Source organism: Eupeodes corollae, chromosome 3, assembly GCF_945859685.1.
Source record: "Eupeodes corollae chromosome 3, idEupCoro1.1, whole genome shotgun sequence".
NCBI classification, from domain to species: domain Eukaryota; kingdom Metazoa; phylum Arthropoda; class Insecta; order Diptera; family Syrphidae; genus Eupeodes; species Eupeodes corollae.
Window position 1 is genome coordinate 56,196,022 of NC_079149.1, and position 24,041 is coordinate 56,220,062.

The 24,041-nt window shown below is 33.0% G+C and overlaps 2 protein-coding genes across 3 annotated transcripts in view; one reads left to right on the forward strand and one right to left on the reverse strand.

The window, feature by feature from the left end:
• The window catches only part of LOC129952498 (probable beta-hexosaminidase fdl), a 98,354-nt gene that overhangs the window by 46,847 nt on the left and 27,466 nt on the right, over positions 1–24,041 (forward strand). The gene's annotated exons all lie outside the window — the stretch shown is intronic.
• Positions 1,566–23,518, reverse strand: LOC129952499 (uncharacterized). Its single transcript, XM_056065104.1, has 3 exons — positions 23,062–23,518; positions 7,667–7,808; positions 1,566–2,892 (listed from the first exon to the last, which is right to left on the reverse strand). Exons 1-3 carry the CDS (start codon positions 23,493–23,495, stop codon positions 1,759–1,761), a joined length of 1,710 nt encoding a protein of 569 aa, XP_055921079.1. The 5' UTR covers positions 23,496–23,518; the 3' UTR covers positions 1,566–1,758.

Here is a 24,041-nt window from a genome sequence, read left to right on the forward strand (position 1 = left end):
ATCCATTGCTGTTGTGATCGTCTGGTAACTGACGTCGTTGAAAGCTCCTTCAATATCTAGGAACGCTACCAGGTTATATTCTTTGTATTCGAGGGAATGTTCAATAGTACGTACCAGCGAGTGAAGTGCTGATTCTACTGATTTTCCCTTAGAGTAAGCATGTTGAGCTGTGGAAATGAGACGTTGCTTTAAATTATGTCTGATATAAATTTCAATCAATCTTTCCAAGGTTTTAAGAAGGAAGGATGATAGGCTGATTGGTCGTAGATCTTTAGGGTTAACGTGTGAGGGTTTCCCTGCTTTGGGAATGAAGACTACTTTTGCCATTCTCCAGGCTTTGGGAATATATCTCAATCTTACACAGCTTGTCAGAATGATTTCCAATGGTGGAATAATCATGTATGAGCATTTTTGTAGTTCGGCCGGAATGATTCCGTCTGGTCCTGGAGAGTTATATGGATCAAAGCTGTCTATGGCCCATTGCAGTTTTTCCCGCGTTATTAGATCAACTAAATCGCTTGTATAAGCTAAATACTCTAATGTTAAGTCTTTGATTATGTTAGAGCTACCTAGAAAGTGGGTGTCTAATAACAGATTAAGAGATTCTTCACCTGTGATAGTCCACGTGCCTGCTTCTGTCTTTAAAGCATTGGGTATTGTTGGACTTTTTGAGAGAATTTTCCAGAGTCTTAAGGCTTCTGAAGTATTTTCTATTTTGCCATAAAAATTTCTCCAAGAAGACATCTTACTCTTTCTTAATTCTTTTTTATATTGCTTTAGAGCTTGTTTGTATAATTCTCAGTCAGAAGGAGATCTAGTGTACTTAGATCTGTTGAAGAGTTTGCGACAGCTCTTTCTGAATGGTTGTAGTTCTTTACTTTTAAGAAGGTTGTGATTAAGCAGTTGTGCTAATACTTCCCTATAACGCACTTACATACATCTTTCTAAAAATCTTTTATTTCGACAATATGGAAATAATTTTTATTTCGACTATATAAAACGCCGCGAAATGTCAAAATTTTCTATTTTACAAATCGGACCCATTACAATAAGTTCTTATTACCAACTTTGACAGTCGAGTTGTGAAACGATGTGATGACAACATATTGTTACAAAATAGTGTTAACGTTTAAGAACGACACAAATTAACGCTTGTAAAAAATAGTTAGAAAAAGAACAGACCTCTGTAAAGATTAATTTTCGAAACATGAAAAAGAACCCGTACTAAATAAATTCGAAAACATATTGGTGTATTTCATATGGATGTTAAGTATTTCAATAAAAATAAAAAAAAGAACCCAAAGATTTGATATATCCTTCCTTAAATTTTGTATCTCTCAACAGGTAGTTTTAAATAAAAATATTATTTCCTTTTGCTCAAAAATCAGATTTATCTCATCTTAAGATAATTCGGCTGATAATGCAAACCAATATAAAACATTTTAATCTTAATTTAAAATGTGAAGTATATATTTTATTACTTTAAATAATATTTAATCAAATATACACTTTGACTATATTTGACTTAATAACTTTTGATTAATTCCTTTGGTGTCTTCTTATACATAGGTATGTACATATATTTAAGGCTTGATATTGTGTTTCATTTTGTTGTTCCTTTGAAAATTTAACGAATTTTCTTTCGGAAGATATGTAGTTAAGTGTGGTCAAAAATACGCTTATTTCTTTTTCAAATCATTGAGTATAACTTTGCAAACAAAATATCGAATATCGTAGCTAAAAAGAAAACACTTTTTTTCAAACATAACCACTTGATTCTAACTTTAAGGCCGCTTCATAGGTAGGTAGTCCGGTTTTGTCAATAATTTTGCTCATATCCAGACGAATAATACCGTTATCGTTGATAGAATCCAAATCCAGCATTGCATCATCGGTTGTGGAATGTGTAGTGTCACTACGACGATGATTGTCACTTGTAGACGCTGCTGGAGCTTCTTCGATCACTGTAGCTGTTGCTGTTTGAGGTGATGATGAGACCGCCGCCGAATCTGATGGAGACAATGATGATGATGCTGAAGTTATTCCAGCAGCAACAGCGCCAACGCCTCCGCCGCTGCCCCCGCCACCGAAAGTAGTGGGCGTATTATCTCCTTCATTATCATTGTTGTTAATTGCATTTTCATATTTCGCATGCGACGACGACGATGACGATGAAGTCACCAATTGATGCGTTGAGATCCTCCTACGATCATCCTCTATAATTGCATTGTGATGCATGTCGCCTCTGTAGTTATTGTTACTATCGTCAGCTATTGTCGGACTTTGCAGAGGTGTGCAATAGCATGTTGTGTCGCTATCAACTCCTCCCACTGGAGAATTTGCATTATTGACATCGACCGTCACGACCACCTGATCCAAGCCACTGTCACTCGACAATGACATAGAATCATCATACCGAAACTTTCCACACAAAGGACAACCCTGATAGTAGGGATGATGATTGAGTAATCTTCCTTCGGCAAGATTATGGGCAGCGTATGGCAGAGATTTTCTGCTTAAGGCACTTGCACCAAAACGACCTGAAGAAGCTGCAGCTGCTGCCACCCCAAGTTGGAATAAATTTTCTGCCTCAGCACGTTGCAAAGAACAGCACGACTGAGCACTAAGAACTTTCTTAATTCTCAAACTATTGGTATTACCAGTACCACCATTTGAAATGAACTTGGGAATGCTAACGTTGGCATTGCCCGATGACCCAGATACATCATTCATTGACCGATAATCCGGCGGCGGAGATATTCTGCTTGGTCGGTGGTTTGTCTCCTGCATGGCTACCATAACGGCATCGTATGAAGGTGGTGGTTCATGACTTAATGCTGGAAGTGCTAACCCCTCCGATGATTCCATGAATAGGCCAGATGTCTCATAGCACTGCAGAAGAGTTGAAAAAAATAAATATAAAGAATTTAATTGAGAAATCGTTTCGTAAAATATACAGTAGTGGATTTGAGGTTGTTATAAGTGTTGCGTAAAATCAGGCCATACAAAAGAAAAAAAGAAAATGCTTCCGCGTTTTTTTAAGATTAATTTGAAACATTTTAAATCTTAAAAGATTTTTTGAAATTTGTTTTAATATTTTATAAAATATTATAAGAATTTGAACTGAGTATCGGAGAAAGGAAAACCATCACGAATTTAATCAAAAAATAGCTACTTTATAATTTAAGATAGCCTTAAAAAAGCTTTGAGTATCGTGTGTGTTTGTTTTTAATTTTAAAAAGTAATCCCTCAATATGCTTTTCTTTCAAAAACATATCACCCAAATTAAAAATGTCATGAAATAAAATGACAAATAAAAAGAAGCCTTCTATCGCCCAGAAAGAAAATTCCACAAAGCCCAAAATCAATGTTAAAATACCATGACGTTTTTTTTTGTTTATTTTGAGCACTACGACATTTTGATTTTTAAATTGTATCGGTTAAACGCTATCATTAAACGCAAGAAATGTCAAATCGCCCAAAGACTCGTAACGTCAAGAAAGCCTTATTTCTCTTTCAGAAATCGAAATAAGTCCAATTTTTAAAGACAAATAAACCGTGTGCGTATAAACAGTGAACTATGTATGGGGAATGGTGCCCCCTGCAAGCACCTCCCCATCATGGGCTAACTAGAGGATTTGGGGTAGGTGCAAAGTTTCTTTAAATCCAGATTCTGTAAATGCTAAGAAACCTTGTAGACATCCAAATTAGCATCTACCCCAAATAATATATAGTGAGCCCAAGTTTGGGTGTTGAAGGGGGGGCTCCAACCACGCGAAATCTCTTGGGCGTCTGAAATTTATAAATTTAGGCTTTACGACATTAAAAGTTGGTCTAAGTGATATGAGATTTCAATTGAACTTTGTGAGGTTTTCTTAGTAATATTTTGTACTTAGTAAGAAATCGTAATAATATGTGTCATAGAACCCAAATACAAAATAAAAAATTCTTTTGAACAAAATGACTACGACCAATTTGGGCGTTCTTTTATTTAAAACTTATTTGGGCGTTAAAACATTCATTCATTTTTTTTTCACAATTGTTTTTTTTTACTTTTTGACCAATTTTGGTCTTTATGACAACTGTTTATGAATATATTACGCTACCGAGCCATAATTAATCATTTTTTATAACCGAATTCAATAATTGCACTTATTATAGAATTGGACGAAGGAGCTTAAGTGACAGTTTAATTTATTTTCCACGCTATTGTTATTACCAAATCCGACTAAAGAAAACTGAACGAATGTCAGTAATATTCCCTGCACCACTGACATTTTGCTTCGTACTCCATACAATTTCTTTCATCTCTCATTGGCATCAATCATTGAGACTAAGGGAACTTTTAGTTAAAAGCTTATGAATGTTTAAGTGTGACGAAAAATAATAGTCACTAGAAAACAACAGAACATGGATGTCGTAGATGCTTTGTCGTATGTCAAAAACTGTAAGCGGCAGAAGGTTGAGAAATGATAAGGTAGTCTCAGGAGTCGAAAATGTAGTTCATCCGGCGAAATTCATAATGAATCAATATACATTTCGTCTATGCGTAAAGATATAAGTCTTAACTTCCAATTATTTTTATTAGTTCAGCCCTGGAAACCCCTTTTTTATATCCCTGAATCTATCTTCACATAAATCACTTAATTAGTGAAGAGAAGACATTCTTTTTAATTACGGAAAAAAATCTAGGTGTGGAAATGGAGGAGGAAACAAAACAAAACACACACAGGATAAACCAAGTGAGTCTATCTGTCACCAAGAAGGAAGTTTACAAATTAATTGCCGACCATGCGAAAGCCGATAAATTTTATGAAGATTTCCCCTTCACTTGTGCGCCACTATAAAAGTCTTTAATTTTGTGACTTTTCAAGCTGCCTCCTGGCGGGCGGAAGATATAGGTGAAACAAAAGTGTCACACTAAAGAGGATTCAAAAAGGTTACAAAAAAAGGTTGCAAAAGGTGGAGGTTACTATGATGTGTAACTATGCTTATGTAAGGATACAGAGGGAAAATACCCGGTTTAATTTTATGTTAAGTTTATTTCCTTTCACAACAACAACTAAAAAAAACTTAGAAGGGATCTTTTTTTGTCTCGGGCGTGTGTGTTGATTATCTTGAAGCTTTATGGGGAGGAAAAACAAGGTTAAACAAATATTTTACAGTTGATTTGCATTGCACACTTAGCTTGACATCATGCACATTACTTCCTTAGAAGTAATGGACGTGTTTTGTAAGTCTGGAATTTTATATTCCAAAAAAAAGATAAAGTACCTACAATTTGTTAACACAGTCCTAATGAGTATAAAATAAAGAGAACGAGACCAGTAAAAAAATGTAAGTAAGTCAGGAAGACATATGAACAAAAATTTGATTGAAATCTTTTCTGAAATATAAGTTCAACAAACTTAGTTCATCCTTTTTCGTATAAGACCCACTTAAACTTTTATTATGTACAAAATTGTTTTGAAAAAATCAGCAATTTTACTGACACATTTATGCTACAACGTAACGTATATAATAAGGGTATGTGACAGTTGCGAATCCTTGTTTACATTTTTTTTGTTTCTTTCATTTATATATTATGCACCAATAGCAGAAGAAGAAGAACTTTGTACACTTGTGTTGTTTTTTCAATCTGGCAATACTTTTTGCGGTATTGTACATTTTGACAGCTGTCACTTGATTTATGCTTAGTTTGGTTTGCTGATCTCCTGAATTGTGCAAAGCACAAAGGTCAAAACACTTTAAATTAATCGTTTCGGTAAAACAAAGAGTAGAAGCCAAATTATATTCGTTGCACCATCAAAGAAGTAAAACTAACAGCTGCGTTCAATCTCAGACAGATGGGGTATCTGGATACCTTTCTGTAAGTGTTTTACGTGTAAAAGAACAGCTGTGATTCCAAAAAGGGAATCCAAAAGTATCCGAGAATTTCTGGTATACTCGTATCTGGGGATCTGACAGAACAGCTGACTTAACATAATGTTGAATTGGAAAGAGCCTGAAAATTGATTTCAAATGTGTGTTTTTTTTTAATTATTGAAATTATCCTTTAAAAAATGTATTCTACAATAATTTTTTACCTCGAAATCTAAATTTTTGTGTGTTTTTTTGTGAACAGCTAAAGTTCGTTTTTATTGGAGAGAACATTACCAATGATGACAGGTGTAACTTTCTCCAACATAGATATACCACTTGCAATTCGATCCGCTTACATTTCTCTTTATAAGTTTGAACAAATGTAAAAAGCTACCAGCCAAATTATACTAATATACGATTTTACATCCAAAAAATTGATTTTCAATAGAAAATCAAAGGAAGACCAATCGGTTTTCGTCTCGTTACCACCTTTAAGTATCATTGGCTTCCTAATTTAAACAAGTCATCGGAATTTTGTTGACAGGGTGGCTATAGCGATCATTTAAAAAGTATTAAGATCAAGCATTTTAAGTTAGAATTGCTTATTGAAAGCAAAACTGACAGGATGGTATACAAGAAAAATGAAACGCCTTCAGTGGAACAAATTTGTTAAAAATTATATAAAACCAAAAACCGGCTGTTTCTTAAAAAAAAAAAAATTTATCATTAAAAAGAGGTCAGTTAAAGCTATCATTGAAACCAATCATTGAAACTTTTTGACAGATTGGATATAGCTTAAGTTGAACATTTCTGGCATTGGACACACATTTTCTGAGTGGTTTAAAGCTTTTCCTGATTGGAATTAAGCAGTGAAACACAACCGATAAATGGAAATTAAAAAAATGCAACGCTCTCAGGTGGAAGATTATGTTCCGAATTTTTAAGTCAACAACACCAGCTGTTCATTGAAAACAATATCATTAGAAGCGGATTATAGCTATCAGTAAAATCCATTAGTAAAAATTAAAACAAGAGGAATCTGAAATATTTTATTAATAAGCGTTTATAGCGTTTATTACTTGATATAAGAATTCATCTTATTACATTTATATTTGTCTAAAAATAACGATTTTTTTTGACAGGTTTATTATGTTTTCATTAAAAAATGATTGAAACTAAGCATTTGAGATTAGAGTTGATCATCAAAAGTAAAACTGACAGGTGGGAAGTTAAAGAAAACTGCAGGTCGTCTGCTTCATTTTGACACCAACAAATAACAACATTAGACTTTCTTAATCGCTTTGAAATCTCGAAACAATATTTCCAGTGATGAAAATAAATTAAAGCTTTAACTGGCCTGTAAACTATGCTGGAGACATGTTCACCAAAATTTAAAAAGAGTGCAACAACTCAATACGAATTTCTATAAAATATATAACCTGAATCTTGTTGCTTTTCCCGTCTACCGTACACAAATTTCTTAACTTTAAAATAAAGCTATGCAATTAAATACTTGTATATAATTATATAAAACAATTGCAACGAACTGGAATTATTCAACAATTTGACCTTGAAATAACATCATGTCAAGCTAGTCTACTAATGAAATACCTTCTCCGTCTTGTGTACAAAGCTTCGAAACGATAAAAAGCAGACAAATGTCACAAGTACAAAACATCACAAAAAGCAATATCTCAGAAATCATCCTCATTTTTGCTATTTAATAAAATTCACGTGCCTATTGCGTATTCGTCCCTATTCAAATAAAAATCCTTCTCGTACCTCATCACCCCGACTCACTTACCTGCTCCACACTGTATATCTCCATGTTGGTATCGTTTTCAATCCACCTCTGTCGGTAAGCGGCTTCTGTGCGTTTCTTTATGTTGCGATGGCAACAGTAGCACACGACACATAACACAGTTGTCACCACAGACAGCATAGCTCTATAAATGAAAAAAAAAAAAAATAGAAAGGACAAAAGGACATGAAATATTTAATAGAACAGTGTGTTTTTTCTTTTAATTTTTCAAAGTTAAAAAGCTCCTAACAACCTTAAAGAGTGGAATAAAACAAAAGGAATCTATAATCTACAATGTGTCCCCGTCGCATACCACATTGTTGTAGAGAGTGTTTTAAAAAACAATAGAACTAATAGCTGTTACCTAAGTTTCCCACAGTTAAAAACGCACGTTTCGAATCCTTCTAGGCGACTTTCCCCGCTACTGTTACCAACTGAGCTTGTGTAGCAAACAATGTCCGCCGAGCAATATAGAATACAGGTGTTTGTGTTGAGTTACAAATTTGGTTGGAATGGCGAAAAGAACGTTACCTCTAGATATTTTTTTATACAAGTCAAAAATTTAAAGTATTTACTACAAAACTTACTCCCTAAGAATTTCATTTACCGACGGGATGTAACTCTAAAATCCAGCCTTACAAATAATTCTTTAAGAAACGTACATAATATTTCACAGATTTGTAAAAGAATGCAATCTTTATTGAATGTAATCATTAATGACTTAAGAAATGAGATTGCATTCATTGAATTAATTTTAAGACTTGAGACTTCAAATTATGCAACGACCTCCATTCACTTATAGCAAAACGATTACAATCGTTTTTTCCTTCCATTCATTTTACAGCGATCGATTGAATGCAATCTCTGATAAGTCTTTGCTGCATTCTGCATTCTTTGACTTTTTGGCATTCTGTGTATGGTGATTGCATAATTTGAAGTCTGAAGTCCCAAATTGAAATCAATGATGTCAGTCTTCGAATTGAATTCAATTTATGACATTTAAAGACTACATTTTTTAACCAAACTGATATTGCATATAGTCAATGAGTATTCTTCATAAGTCTTTTTATAAAATCCAATTTATAGATTTTATTCATTGAATTTTTTGCAATCTTTTGACACCAAAAATATTGAAATCGTTTTTCCTCCAATCATTTCACTTCAATATTGAAATATTTAAAGATTATTTTTGTATTCATTGACATTCTTCGCTTTTAATTCAATTTCACATTTTTAGGGGCCAGTTATAGCTATCACTGGTTTGTATCATTGAAACCAATAATTGGAAATCACTTGACAGATTGGTTACATCTTTCATTGAACATTTCTGTCATTAGATGCAAATTTCCTGACAGGTAGGAATAAAAAAAAAATGGAACACTTTTAGTAAAACGATCTTGTTCCAAATTTTGAAATTTAAAACCATTTGTTCATTGATAAAGATTTCATCATTGAAAAATAAAAATCAACTAAAATTCTTGGTTAATTAAAGAATTTTTTTCAGTAAACAATTTCTACAACTCATAAGCTTCATTCTAATACCAAATATTTCAAACTTCACTCTCTTAATCGGTTCAAATTTCAAAACAAAATGTTCAATGATGAAAACCAATAATAGCTTCGACTGGCCCCTAAATAAAAAATCCCAGTCACGAAGTGAATTCAAAAAATGCGATATTTAAAGTTAAGTTTAAAAAAATGGGTTTCTTTGACAAGCTGCAATAGCAAGTGTTTTTTTAGACGTGTGGTTTTCAATCTGGAAGTACTTTGTTCGGAGTTATGTGTTGGTCTCTTTGACAGCTGTCACTTTAATTATGCTCAGTACGGTTTGCCATTTCATAATGAATAGACTTATTTCTGAGCAACGTTTGCATATCGTGTGAATTTATTACCATAATCAATGTATTAAAAAGAAACTTTTGGTTAGCGGCCTGTTGTGTTGCTTCCAATCTCGTGCAATTTAAGGGGCAGGACATAGCTATCATTGGTTTAAGATTAAGAGATTCAAATTGGTTATGTTTGGTGTCAAAGCGAAGAAATTAACTTTTCTTTTAGTAAATTTTTCAATGATGGAATCGTTTTCATTTCACAATTTACATTTGTTGATTTCAGATTTCGGAAAAAATCTTTATAGCCCCACTTTTCAGTTTTACTTTCAATGTTCAACTGACATTTTCAATGAAAGCTTTATAGCAATTTAAGGGGCAAACATTTTCAAAAAATTCAATTATGAAAGCCAATAATAGCCCCTACCACCCAAACGGTATATTTTGTGTGTGATTATGTGAATTCGCTTGTCTACGCAGATATCCCGAGACAATCGACGAACGGAATATTTGGCGCGTTATTCCTGACAAACATTCCAATTTCTGCAAAAAGTGGTCGGAAGTTGGGATTCTCGGCTCATCATGGAGACGTCTTCCACTTTAAACCAAGCCGCAGCCCATATTAGAGTTTTCTAATTATTATTCAAATGCTTCTGCTATATCAGCCTGTTTTTTTGATTTCATTTTGTTTCATAAATGTGAAACTGTAATTTTGTAATTCCGCTCATTTATTGTATTTTTCTACTGAGACTTTTATGAACTTGACTCCTATCTTAGATTGTAGTATCTAAAACTGTAATATCGTGACTTATAGAGTATTCTATTTGTAGGTTGTAGAGACTTTAGATTCTAATATGGATTACGATGAGTATATTATCCATCGTATATTCCTTCAAAAGAGAACATGTTCTGCTGCGTATTACCTACACTATTTTTTTTCTATTTGGTCATTCTTTTATAATAATACAAATTTTATTCTTGATTTCCCAATAAAAAAAAAGTTTACTAAATTCAAGACTGCCGCACTCTAGCTCCCACTACACATTTAAGTTGCGTGCAACTTAAAATTATTGGGTGTTCCTAATGGAATTTCAATACCGTTATTTTTGCTAACGGTTCATTTTTATGTTATAAATATGTTATAGATTGAAACAAAATATATGTTTTTAAATATTTTATTTGAAACTGTCTGCAAAATGTTGTCCTTAAGTCTGTAGATACAGCTTTAGAATGTGATATGTTGGCTTCGAGAGATAGAGGATAAACAAAATTAATATGATTGTAAGCACATTTTAATATATATTAAATATATAAAACCCATATCAGGTGGTACGTATAGAAATTTGCCATTGATTCATCACTTAAATAAATTCAATATCCACAATTTGCCGTTCTCTTCATGGTCGCCAAGCTTGGCAGTTGATTAAACTGCAAATGAATCTCAATTTCTTTCATACAATTCAGCTTAAATCTTTATAGTTAATCAAAATAGGATTATAAATCTATATAGTATCTGTCTGAGAAGCAAACCTATCTATGGAACATACATTATATCGACTTACTACAAAGGTAGAACTTAGAAGGCCATTGTGGTCATAGAAGGTATAGTGTATTTTCGTATTATGACTTTACCTTCTTATATGAGTTCCTCGTTCACCAATTTTCCTTTTTTCTTTTTCAAAAAATAAATCAATAGATTGGGGAGACAAAAACAAAATTTACACAATCGAATCGGAAAACTGTATAGGAAAACCTATAATATGGTCGTTTGCGTGCTTACCACCATACGGCTGGGCTTTCGTGTTCTAGTCGGAATTCAAATTGTCTGAATAAAAAAAAAAGATGATTTACCTACTGCCAACAAAAAAGTTGGTAGAGCATTATCTCTAAACTCTATAGCCTTTATTTATAGAATAAACTTTCTTTCCGTATTGATTTATTTAGTTTGGCTTTAATTTCAGTTTCTTTTTTTTTTGAGAATGTGTTGTAAGTTTCCAAAGACAGACAAACAATAATTGTTATTCAGGAACTATTCAAATTATGGAGACATATTTTATTGAATTCAGAATAAGGAACAACTTGTGTTTTGACCTCATTAGTGAACATTTAAATTGATATAATGTGTCAATTAAGGATTTTATATTATTCATCTACATGAAATGCACGTGTAAGGAAATGTTAATAAAATTGACCTTTCATAAGTTTTGTGGGAGAAGGAGTTTTTGTAGTGGAAAAATACAATACAAACTTATTTAAATATAGTATTTAAAGGTTGTCAAAGTTCCAACAACCTAAACGTGCTTCCTGTTATGGTAGAATTACACTTTTCTCGATCAGCATAAGTCTTTATTTGTAGTGCTTTGTTTTTCGTTTGTTTAACTGAGATTTATACTTTGACCATAAGGAAGCTTTAATAAATCCTTGGCTTTTGTCAAATTTTTCAAATAATGCCCTTTTTTATATCATACTCTTAGCGCCAAAAATTTTTTTAATTGGGTAATCATCAAACTACTGTGACAAATCCTGAAAATTTTACAGGCACTAGGTGCGCCTGTGAAACTTTTTCAAGCCCCCAATGAATTGTTTAATATTTATAGATTTTCTTAATGTCGTATTCCTCTGATTCTTCCATCTATAACAGATCATTTCATTACAAAAAATCAGTAGCCAAAAGCAGCAATAATTAAGATCAACAATTGATTTTAAAAAAAGATTTGAATCCTTTGTAACAGTGCTACTTCTAAATAACAATCGAGATCATTTTTCAAGAATTAATAACAATTACCGAACGTTTGGCAAAGACTTTCAAATTATTCCAAAAACATTACTCAATTATGTATACTTGAAAGCAAGTACTGAAAGCATATACTTGAAAGACTCGTCAAGTACTTCCTAATTACATGAAACTATTGTCAAGTTTTCCAATAGAGTAGGGACTTTGAATTTAACTTGTCAGTTCACTCTTTTACTAATCATCGAACTGTCACTGTCAAATTATTCAGTTAACTCAATATTTTATTCTTGGTAAAGTACTCGAAAGAGCAAGGCCTGCAAAATCCTAAAAAAAATACCAAAATTCGGACCGCATCTTCAAAAGCGTTAACTCCAACTTTCAGTAGTTATTCTCGCCACCTTTTGGAGAGGCAATAGAAAGTGTAATGGAAAAATTTGGGTCTACATATTCGTTGTGTGATGTTGCCTTGGCAGTGAGACATCGGGTTGTTCAAAATGTCGAAAATATTGCTGCAGTTCAGTATATTGTATATTGCGACACCAAGAATTGAGGCCGATTGGCTAAGGTCATAAAATAAGTTCGTCAATAAACAAAATATGCGTTATGAGTCTTAACAGCATGGTTTCACAAGCCACAAGTCGATTAGCCTCCTAGTCGTTGGTTGTACGATTTAACGCCTCTAGACTTTTTTCTATAGGTATAACTACGTTAAGTCATATGTTTATGGAAATAAAGCGACTACGACGTTCAAAGAGCTTAGAGCGAAAATTGGACTCGAAATAACGACCGTTTAGTCCGGTGAGGTGACCATATGAACGAAGTGGAGTTCCATTCAAAAATGATTTGGTTGTACTTCAAGTCCATAATAAAGTTTTTGAAATATCTTCAACGGTTTTTGTTTTATTATTAATATTATCATAAAGTTATCAAGTCCTTATGCAAAAACCCTTTACTTGTTCTTTTTTAAGTAGCGGCACGTTGCATTGAAGTGCAAGTACTTATAAATCGTCTCAATCCTATATAACATCCATGTCTTGAAAACTAAAACAAAAATAAATCTAAAACTCAACACGACGAATTAACTTCCGCTTGTATTCCTCCAATTTTCCTCTCCAACACAGTTTGTACTTAAGCTTTCCGCACTTCAAGCAAGCCTCCGCATCGTCATGTGACGCTCAAGCTACACACGAGTAAAATTCGAAAAAAAACCTTAAACATTTCTATATCTATACGATTTTAAGGACATCTACAATTCCATTGAGAACACTTATTTGTTGTGGGTTGGGGAGGCCCTACATGTGATACGAGCTATAAGGGTAGTTGCTGCGATGATGATAATGACGATGTTTTTGATGCTATAGATACGTACGTGTAGTTTAAGAATCAAAAATGGATACCTAGATACATTTACACATTTCCATTGTAGAAGGATCTTAATGCAAATTATCCACCTATAATACTCGTATAATGTAATGTGTAATAAGTATCTTGTTTTTTGAATAGAACTATCTGGATGCTGATGCTTGGACATAATATAAAGCTTTTTCTGTGCAAGCGTGCAAAACTAAACTAAAACACTACACATGAAAGCAAAGTGTGTATTATAATAAATCATAATAATTTGGCGACTGCATTTCAATTGAAATTTTTGACGGTGAAAAGAATCTCAAGAAGCAAAGGTTTTGTGTTGGCATTTTTTTTTGTTTTTGTCGTCAGAAGGACACAACACTCATCCAAAATACATAATATATAACACCTTCAAATTATGTATGTTTTTTGTACATATGTGCATGAGTAGGATACATTATCATATAATTTATTTTTGTTTTTTCAAGAAGAAAATGATGGTTAACATAAAATAATTGTATGAAGAATAAATGACATTTAGTATGTCCTTTGTATACATAATATATAGGTATGTATACATATATGAATGTTTATTATTTATTTCATTAACAACCGCCACCCTATGGTCTCTAGTTTGTGTTTTATTTATTTTTCTGTAGTCTTCATTGACCCTAACCCTTTAATAAAATGACACCATTGGTTTATGGTGGAATAATTAACTGTTTTCATTTGCATGAATATTTTGTTTATCCATGAGAGATGCGTGTCTAAAAACTATGACAGAAAAGTCACTAAAAGTACGTTTCTAAAAAATTCGCCGATCCTAAATGTGGAAGAACTGTATCGGTTTTTTTAAGCGAAGTTTTGTGATTTCACTTATATGTACATATTAAACTGTTTTTTTAGAGGTATAGAACTTTAAGTTGGCAACACTATTTTAATTGGCGGCCATTTTTCCAGCTGTCATTGTATGTTGAGGCACATATTTGATGTTCATTTTATGGGTTCGTGGAAGATGATGACAGTCGATGGTGACTGCATAGAGCAATGATTACTGACTTTTTGGTTCATCAATTGAAGAACTATAAAGTTCAGAAGTTGTGGTTTTAAAAAGATGGTGAACGGCGGCCGGCGTGGCGTTGCAACATGACACCTAGCTCTTGACACAGTTCATTTCTTGAAGCAAACGTTGAGTAAATGCATAGTCTCAAGTTACGGAACCGTGAATTGGCCTCCAAAATTGTGCGACTTAACACCGCTGCGGCTTGAATATTTTCTGTGGATTTATGTGAAATCTCTAGTCTACGCCGATAAGCTCGAAATAATAAATCACTTGATGGACAGACAGTCTACTTTCCCAGCAGCTCACAGGGTTGCTCTTTTAGTTTCTTTACCCTAGTCTCACGCAAACGAAAAAAATACATAGTGACTTCACTCTTCGCGATGATTGTTAAAAAGCTGTCTTCAATTTTGCTCTAGTTATATTTAAAGTGTTTGTTCGGTAATAACACCTTAAATATAACCAGATTCTTCAAATAGCTAATTTTTGAAATTGCAGGAAATTAATTTACCTTTTGTAAATTCCAATGCCAGCCTATTAATTCTGTATTTTAAAAAAATATATTATATTGACAAATTGTATCTCGTGATATTGTAACTCAATGTAGTTTCAAAAAAGGCTAGTAATGGTATACAATTTTATTTTTATTTTCCAGTGCATTTATAGCATTTTGAGGTTCTTGTTAAAATTTGTTTTCTTCAGCAAATAACTTTGCAGTCATGTGCATTCTATTTTTATACTGCAAATAAGTTTCCAGAGAGGTGCGTTCGCAGATTCTTGCTTAACATTTATTTACAAAAAAGTATACATATCGATCACTGTATTCTTATAATTTTTTCCCATTGAGTCAATTTGAACTACTGTCCAATGACATTATTAAGAAATTCGTCGAATCAACTACATTATCATTTCTAAGTTTGCCTATCGACATAGTCAGCTTCTGACATATAAAAATGTCGGTAGTGCAGATCATATTACAGACATTCGTTCAACTTTCTTTAATAATTTAAATCACTTTAGCTAACTCGCTAAATTCTGGATAATTTTTGATGTTTCTATTAAAAAAATATCAACTCAATATAACACCATGTTTCAAATATCATTTTAAGATCTTTTCATAAATTTGCCATGTTTCAAATATCATTTTAAGATCTTTTCATAAATTTGCTTTCTAAAGTCGCTCTCAAGCTACTCTCGAGAGCGATCTAGCAAGTAGACATAGTCTGGAGAGTAGCTCGCGGAGAGTTGACTAATTACTCTCGGCATTCGATCTTTTTGAAAGTCACTCGCAAGTGGACACATGTGTTTACCACTATCCGAGATAAGCTCGCGGAATACCAACACAGTTCGTATTTTGCGAGTAGCTGTCGAGAGTAAACATGGGAAAGCAGTGGAAACAATGTCTTTTGGTCATTTAAATTTGATTTTAAAATAAATATTTAACTTCCCATAGGAAGTTATTGTAATGGGTCCGATTTGTCAAATTGAAAATTTTGAAATTTCTCCAAGTTTCAAGATCCGTAGATTTTGAGAAAAATCTAATTGACAGTTTTTTATAAAAAAAACCTAAAAAAACACTACTTAAAGTTGTTAAAAGTTTAATTTTGACTCAAATAACTCTTTAAAAATTCGAGATTATGGCTTCCAACTTATTTTATTTTATAAGAAATATTGTTTTCAACATTCGGTAAAATTTTGAGAAAAATCAAATTTACTGTTTTTTAACAAAAAACAGAAACTTAAAGGAAAATTTAACAAAAGTTGGTAAAAATTCATTTCCGACACAAATATCTTTTTAAAAGTAAACAGTTTTCTTACAAAAAAATAAAAACCTAAACAAAAAAAAAAACAATACTAAAACTTGGTAAAAATTTACTTTCGGCTTTTCAAAAATTAAAAATATTGTCTTTAAACATTTTTTATTTTAAAATATTGTTTTCGATATGCTGTAGTTTTCTTTTATAAAAATCCATATTTCCATAAAGAAATAAAATCTACAAAAAATAGTACGCAAATTTGGTAAACATTGAGGTTCGGTTCTCGATATCTCGTGAACAATAGAAGATATTGAATTTAAATTAGATTCATTCATCCAATTTGTAATTATTTATTTAATAAATAAAATCTTTTAACAAATGCTACTAAAATTGGTAACAATTGTTTTTTGACTAAAAATCTCGTTTACAAAAATAGATTTTGAAATGAAACTATTTCATCAAATGCAAAATATTGTTGGTAATTTTTAAATCTTTTAGAATAATTCAACTGACAACTTTTTTAACAAAACACGAAAACCTACAGACAAAGGCATATCGACAGATGGGATGGGAAGTTACCAGTGTGGACAATTAAAACCTGTAAGTATACATGACCAACTGACAATATGCTAGCAGAAGAATTCTATCAAGTGGACACGATTTTGAGAGTACCCTCAGCAAGAAACCTCTTAATATTTTAGCAGAGAGCTCGAGATAGCAAAATTTCTAAAATTTGGTTCTCAAATGGACAGTCTCCCGAAAGTTGCTCTAGAGAGTTGACTAGCAGAAGTACTCTCAAATGGACACGCACCTTAAGAACAGAGTAGATCTAGTGCCATTCGTCAACAACCTGATTGGTCCTTATCAGTGTGGCTTCAGACCAGGAAAGTCCACTATCGACCAAATATTCACACTACGGCAGATCTTGGAAAAAACCCAGGAGCTTCAAATCGATACCCACCATCTCTTTATCGATTTTAAAGCCGCGTATGACAGCATCTATAGGGAAGATCTCTACCGAGCAATGTCTTGTTTTGGCATCGCTGTCAAACTTATCCGTTTATGCAGAATGACGATGGAGAATGCACGCTGCTCTATTAGGGTCGGAAAAAATCTTACCGATGCATTCGATGTCAAAAAAGGTTTTAGACAAGGCGATGCATTGTCATGCGACTTCCTCAACATCGTTCTGGAAAGAATTGTGCAAAACTCAACCGTCAACACTAGAGGCACAATCTTCCAAAGGTCCATCCAATTACTCGGATACGCAGATGATATTGACATACTTGGAAGATCAAAGCGTGATGTCAGTAGAGCGTTTTTGAGCATTGCGACGGAAGCGAAGAAGATGGGATTAGTGGTCAATGAGGGCAAGACCAAGTATATGCTGTCATCAAAAAAGGACACTGAACGACGACGTCTTGGACAAAACGTCCCCATGGACAGCTATAACTTTGAGGTAGTTGAGGACTTTTTCTACCTTGGCACCGCTATTAATGCAGACAACGACACCAGCGCTGAAATCAAACGAAGAATAGCTCTTGCAAATCACTGCTTCTTTGGACTTAGAAGGCAATTGAGAAGTAAAGCATGTAAAATCACCATCTATAAGACACTCATCATCCCGGTTCTCATCTATGGCGCTAAGGCCTGGAACCTGTCAAAGAAAGATGAGAGCGTCTTAGGATGCTTCGAGAGAAAAATTCTTCGGGTGATTTTCGGTCCCGTACGCATAGATGGAGAATGGAGGAGATGATATAACGACGAACTGTACGGGCTGTACAGCGACACTGACCTAGTTAGCAGAATTAAAGTCCAACGGCTTAGATGGCTAGGTCATGTAGAACGGATGGAGATCAACGCTCCAGCCCGGAAGGTCTTCGAATCCAATCCCGAGGGACGGCGCAGTAGAGGAAGACCGCGGCTCAGGTGGCGCACCCAGGTGGGAGAGGACCTCAACCAACTTGGCGTGCGAAACTGGAGACAGCTAGCTAGGGACCGAGCTGGCTGGAGACGCTTGTTGGTTGAGGCCCAGGTCCGCCCCGGACTGTAGCGCCACCTTAAGTAAGTAAGTAAGTAAGTGATTTTTGTTGGTAATTGCAACAGCATTTCAATAAACATTTCAATCAGAAACTATTTTTTGCAATTAATTTGTGTTAAATTTCTTTCTAATAAAAAACATAATGTCAAAAATTAGGATAATTGATGACAGAGAAGTCAAAAAATTGACTTAACACAGTTTTTGAAACAAATGACACTTAATATATTAGATATGACAATAATAGGTTTAAAGCTGCCTCGTTGACAAAAAATTATTAATATCAATATGAACCCTTTTGACAACTATTGCATTTGAAATGTAATGATTTTTTAATAATTTAATTTATATGATTACTTACAACACATTAATTTTTGTCGTAAACTTTCCTTACGTGCTTAATAAACTTTTTCTAGGTCAGTAAAAAGCAATAAAACATAGTACATAAATATAATAAAACATCATTTTTTCCACTGAATCTAACTCCCTTAAGTGCTGTTTTTGAAACTCTCGTCTACCTTAATTGATACCACCACCTAACTTACCAAACCTAAATAATGTAAAGTATAGACATATAATTTTTTAGTTAACATGCGACTATATTGTTTGCTATCTTAACATCATATTATTTAATTGTCCGCACGTGTGTGCATTGTGCATTGTTTTTAGGAACAAAAAAGAGAATGAACTCATGATAACTTTGAAATGTTTGTTAACATTATTGCTAAAGTATGTAAAAGTATTTTTTGAAATACGTATTTGTTATGTAGTACAAGTAAATAAGATGTAGATTTGAATTTTTTAAAGCCTTATTGAAGAAAAACAAGGGTTTTAGAATATTGTTGAACAGTACATTTTTTACACTAAAGCAATCAATTACAAGATCGTGAAAAACACCCAACTGAAATTCGAGTTTACGAAGGTTTAATTTTGTATTTAATTTACATGTATTGTATAATGTGTTTTCAGTTTGATAAATGTATATTTTTAAGATCAATTGAACGATTAATTTAATTAGACTTATACGAGCTATTTTACTGTTTATATGAATTAAAAACAAAATATGAGAAAACAGAAAATTTACTTCAAAGCTAAGCTCACACGATTGGAAGATCTTTTAATATTACCAGAAACAAAAATGCCTAAAAAAATATTAAACCTATCAATTTACAATTTACTGTCACTAAGATCGCTGAATATCTATTCAATTATTTGCCACTTTATTTTTTAAAAACAAATTTTTTACAATTTAAAAAAATGTAATAAAAGTGAATCAGACAATTTTTTATATTTTAGAAACTGCGTAGGCCAATCACATTGAGACAGAAACGAAAACAAAATGTTTTTTTTTTTTGTTTTTTTTTTTTTTGTACTGTCAAAACCAAAATAAATCTAAGAAACACCAAAATGGTTTGAATTGAGTGTTGATAAACCTGAAAACTTTCGCCTTAGAAGTTATTAGTTTTAGTACAGCGCTATCCAATTAAGGGTAAAGGTCTAACGTTTATGTCGATATTGTGTAAAAAGTGTAAAAAGTGTAAAGTGGTTGTAAACGTTTTTTTTTCGAAGTTGTAGCGTCAATCTGTTTCTCGTTTCAGATAATAATACAAATTGGCAGCACTGACAATAAATTGTCTGATGTGTAAACGACTATCAATTTCCATATAATTAATCGTCTAATTGTACATTAAATTGTCAAAGACGTTTTTTGAGAATTATTGTAAGACAATAAGGTTGAAAGATATTAGCCGTTTTGGGATTCCACATATTTAGTACATTGAGAAATTGCTAACAAAAGAATTCTAGTAGTCCCGTTTTTATGTTTTAGAGTTGAAACAATTGACCATTTGTCACAATAATTTAAAACTTAATTGTAAAAAGTCTAGCGAAATTCAGAGCAGAACTTATTTAAACTTAATAAATAGACAGTTCTGCAATAATTATATATTTAATTTGTTTTTATGTTTTCCATTATCTAACTATGGTCTAACTTCGCGTGCAACAGATGGCACTATATTATGTCTATTTCTGTATAATTAAACAATTTAGATGAATCAGCTTACAAGAACAAAACTATATTTTAATTTAGTGTAACAATTGATCATAAAAAAGTTAATAACAACACGCAGAGACCTCAATGCTTGGTTTTTTGCTAAGCAGCCTTGACGTGTTGAAAACAAATTCGAGAAGCAAGATTTGATTTTTTTTTTAATTTATTATTTTTTTTTTTGAAGAATTTACCAAGATACTTTTTAAGCTTTATTCAGTTCGGTAGTCATACTACAATTGATACTAAGTCGACACACAATTTTTCAGGATTTTATAAAATTAAAAACATGAATTTACAAAAATGATTAATTAAAAATTGAATCATCAAAGTATCAGAGTTCACCTTGAGCCTTAAAATTAAGTCATAGCAAAGGGTTATCCATTTTGCGGTCTTAAAATATAGGGCTGGAACTCGACATCTGCCAAACCAAGTTGCAAAACCAAATTTTTTTCTGACATTTAAGAAAATGGATCGCTTAACTATCGCACAACGCATACAAATTGTTAAAACGTACTACAAAAATGGTGATTCTGCTGCAGCCACATATCGTGTTTTAAGAGAAGATTCTGGTTTACATAATTCGTCCAACTACCCAAGCAATTGGCAAAATTGTGAAGAAGTTTGAGACCGGTTGGTTACAGATATTGTAAGGACGTACCATTGAAAATACAGCTGTTGTAAGTGAAAGTGTTTGAACGGATTTCTCGTCGTTCTCAGAGATTTGGAACAACACCTACATCCATATAAAGTCCAGCCTACACAACAACTGAAGCCAGCTTACCATTCACAATTCACAACGTCGTATAGATACGTCGAATGACTTCTTGAACAACAGGCGGTAGACGGCGATTTTTCGAACAATATTGTCGTATTTATGGTTCTGAGAATCCTCAAGTAATTAAAAAAAGTCAATTTTTGGTGCGCTCTTTGGTCCGGAGGTGTGATTGGATCTTACTTCTTCGAAAACGACGATGGAACGACTGTCACCGTCATTTCGGAGCGTTAGGTGATAACCGACTTTTTTTTGCCTGTTATTGAATTGAATTGAATTGAATATTGAATATGTGGTTTCAACAAGACGGTGCCATATGCCTGCATGCCTCGAGTGAATATGGCTTTATTGCAAGAGACATTTCCTGGCCGCGTAGTATTTCGTCGTGGCGATATGAACTGGCCAACAAGTTCATGCGATTTGACACTGAACTATTTTTGTGTGGCTATGTGAAAGACCGTGTTTATACAGATAAACATTTAACTATTGAGCATTTTAAAACCAACACTCATAAAAATGATGTCTGAGATACCGCCCAATATGCCCAGTATGTGTTAAAATGTGGTCGAAAGTTACCTCAAAAGAATCGGTGCTTGCAATAACTCGCGTGGTGGTCATTTAAATGATGTAGTGTTTTACACATAATGTCAACGTTCATAATTTATAATAAAAAGGAAATATCATGACAACAAATATTTTATTGGTGTTTTATTTACGTTATATTTTGAAACCTCAAAATGAATAACCCTGTATTTTGTATGTTGGGCATTTTTCTACGAAAACATCCATCGAGCTTCAAGCAGATATAAAACGTACCAAACCATCTTAAAATGAAAAACTCGAAAATGCATTTCGATAATCTTACAAAAGTCAAATATCTATCCGCAGCCGAATTTCACTTAAGCTTTTATATGCCTTGATTGATTTTATGTTAACCATATACATTTCTACTGGACTGCGGATGGATTTTCTAAAAAAACACTCCTATTGTAAGAATCGTGAAATTATATGTGTCAATATTGTAACATTTGTAACAATCGTGTATCAATTTTTATAAAAGTTCAATAAAAAGTAAAATAACTAGTTTGCATTTTGATTGATTTGATTATCAATACTTGACCCGTGTCACTAAATACAAAATCTATAAAAGTCGAAATGAAAAATAAATAATTACCTAAATAGTGCTTTATTGTATTTTAAAAATTGCTAACCGAATGAAAGTTCTTGAAAAGACATTCAGAGTTCCGTGTTTTTGGGTTTTGTTTTTGTTGATTGTTTGTTTTTTCGATATTCTGTTTTCGATATTTTGGATTTCTAGCCTTTTGTTTTTTGAGGTTTCTTAATAGACTCTAAATATTGTGTTGTTTTTACTAAATTAAACTATCTATTTGTGTTTTTTCTTCTAAGTCAACATACAAAAATAAAAGAATTGTTGTCAGTTAAATTTATTGGATTTTGTCTATATTCTTTTCCTAGACATTCCATTATTTTTTCTTTCTGAATCCTTATCGAAAAATTGATATTTGATCCTAGTCCATTATTTGAATACTATCCATTTTTCTATTTCTTTGTTTCGCTTTTGTTAATTGAAAAGAAAACAACAATTATTGAAATAACCCTCAATCGCACTTAACGAAACAACCCCTCAACCAAGAACTGTTATTCCAAAATGTCTTCCTTCCCTGAAGTACCTTGGTTTGGTATCTAATTTGAATTCATTTTTTTTTTTTCATCTTCATCATTAAAATCACTCACTACACAGCAATGAAGATACAATCCAAGAAACATTAAAATTTAAATATTATAATACACACCCGCCAAGTAAAACGTTAACATTTCCATTTATGCTATTAGATCCATCCAGGCTTCCGCCACCTCCACCGCCTCCAATGCTGTTGCTGCCACCACTAGAAAAACTACCACCCATAACAGGTGCTCCACCACTCAAACTTCCCACCGAATATCCTCCACCAAAAGTACCGACACCACCATTAATTGTTCCACTTCTTAAATTCTGCTGATGCAGTAATCCGAGTCCTCCAATTTGCGGACTGCTACTAATGTCATTTTGATTATAAACACTATTTACGCCAAAGGATGAAATTGCCACTTCCGCTGTAGTCGTAGTAGTTGTTGTTGTCGTTGTAGTTGTAAAAGTCAAAGACGTCATCGTTGAGTTTTTGTGATTTTCGTGACCGTTAAAATGGCTAAATGCCGCCATAACTTCCAAATGTTTGATAGATGACATTTTATGCCACAACTTATGGCCTTTTTTTTCCTTTTTTTTGAATTTCTTTTTTTGGCGTGTTTCTTATGCAAAATTTCTTACAATTAAACTTTAACTGAGGTGCAAATGTTGAGTTCATGTCACCAGATTATGATGACACTCATCCTTGCACTTTACACACTTTACACACTCACAGAAAAAAACGAAATGAAAAATAACATAAAATAATTAATTAATTTTTTTTCAAGGATAGATACTCTTCGTTCTCGTCGCTCATGTTTGACTAAACCCTTAACCGTTATTTTGTTGTTTTGTATTTTTAAGGTAAAAACATTAAAAAGAAAAAAGTCACACATGTCGCGATGACACGAGGAGCAACGACTCCGACAACAGTCGTTCGCTGTCAAAGAAATCCGGAATATCCTTCGTCAATATAGTTGAACCTTCCAACCTGGCTGGTTACTCTAGTCGGACTGAATCCGACTCGAAAAAGGTACTAGTAGTCTAGGAGGTTTCCTTTCGGGTTGGTTTGGTATGTGTGTTTGGGTATTTCAATTCCATTTTTAT

What these genes read in the sequence shown, in the direction of transcription:
- LOC129952499 (XM_056065104.1), bottom strand. Translation starts at nt 23,495, where the DNA reads ATGTCATCTATCAAACATTTGGAAGTTATGGCGGCATTTAGCCATTTT. An exon ending in GTTAACGTTTTACTTGGCGG is followed by an intron (nt 7,809 to 23,061) that starts GTGTGTATTATA and finishes TTTCATTTATAG; the next exon opens with AGCTATGCTGTCTGTGGTGA. An exon ending in AGATATACAGTGTGGAGCAG is followed by an intron (nt 2,893 to 7,666) that starts GTAAGTGAGTCG and finishes ACTCTTCTGCAG; the next exon opens with TGCTATGAGACATCTGGCCT.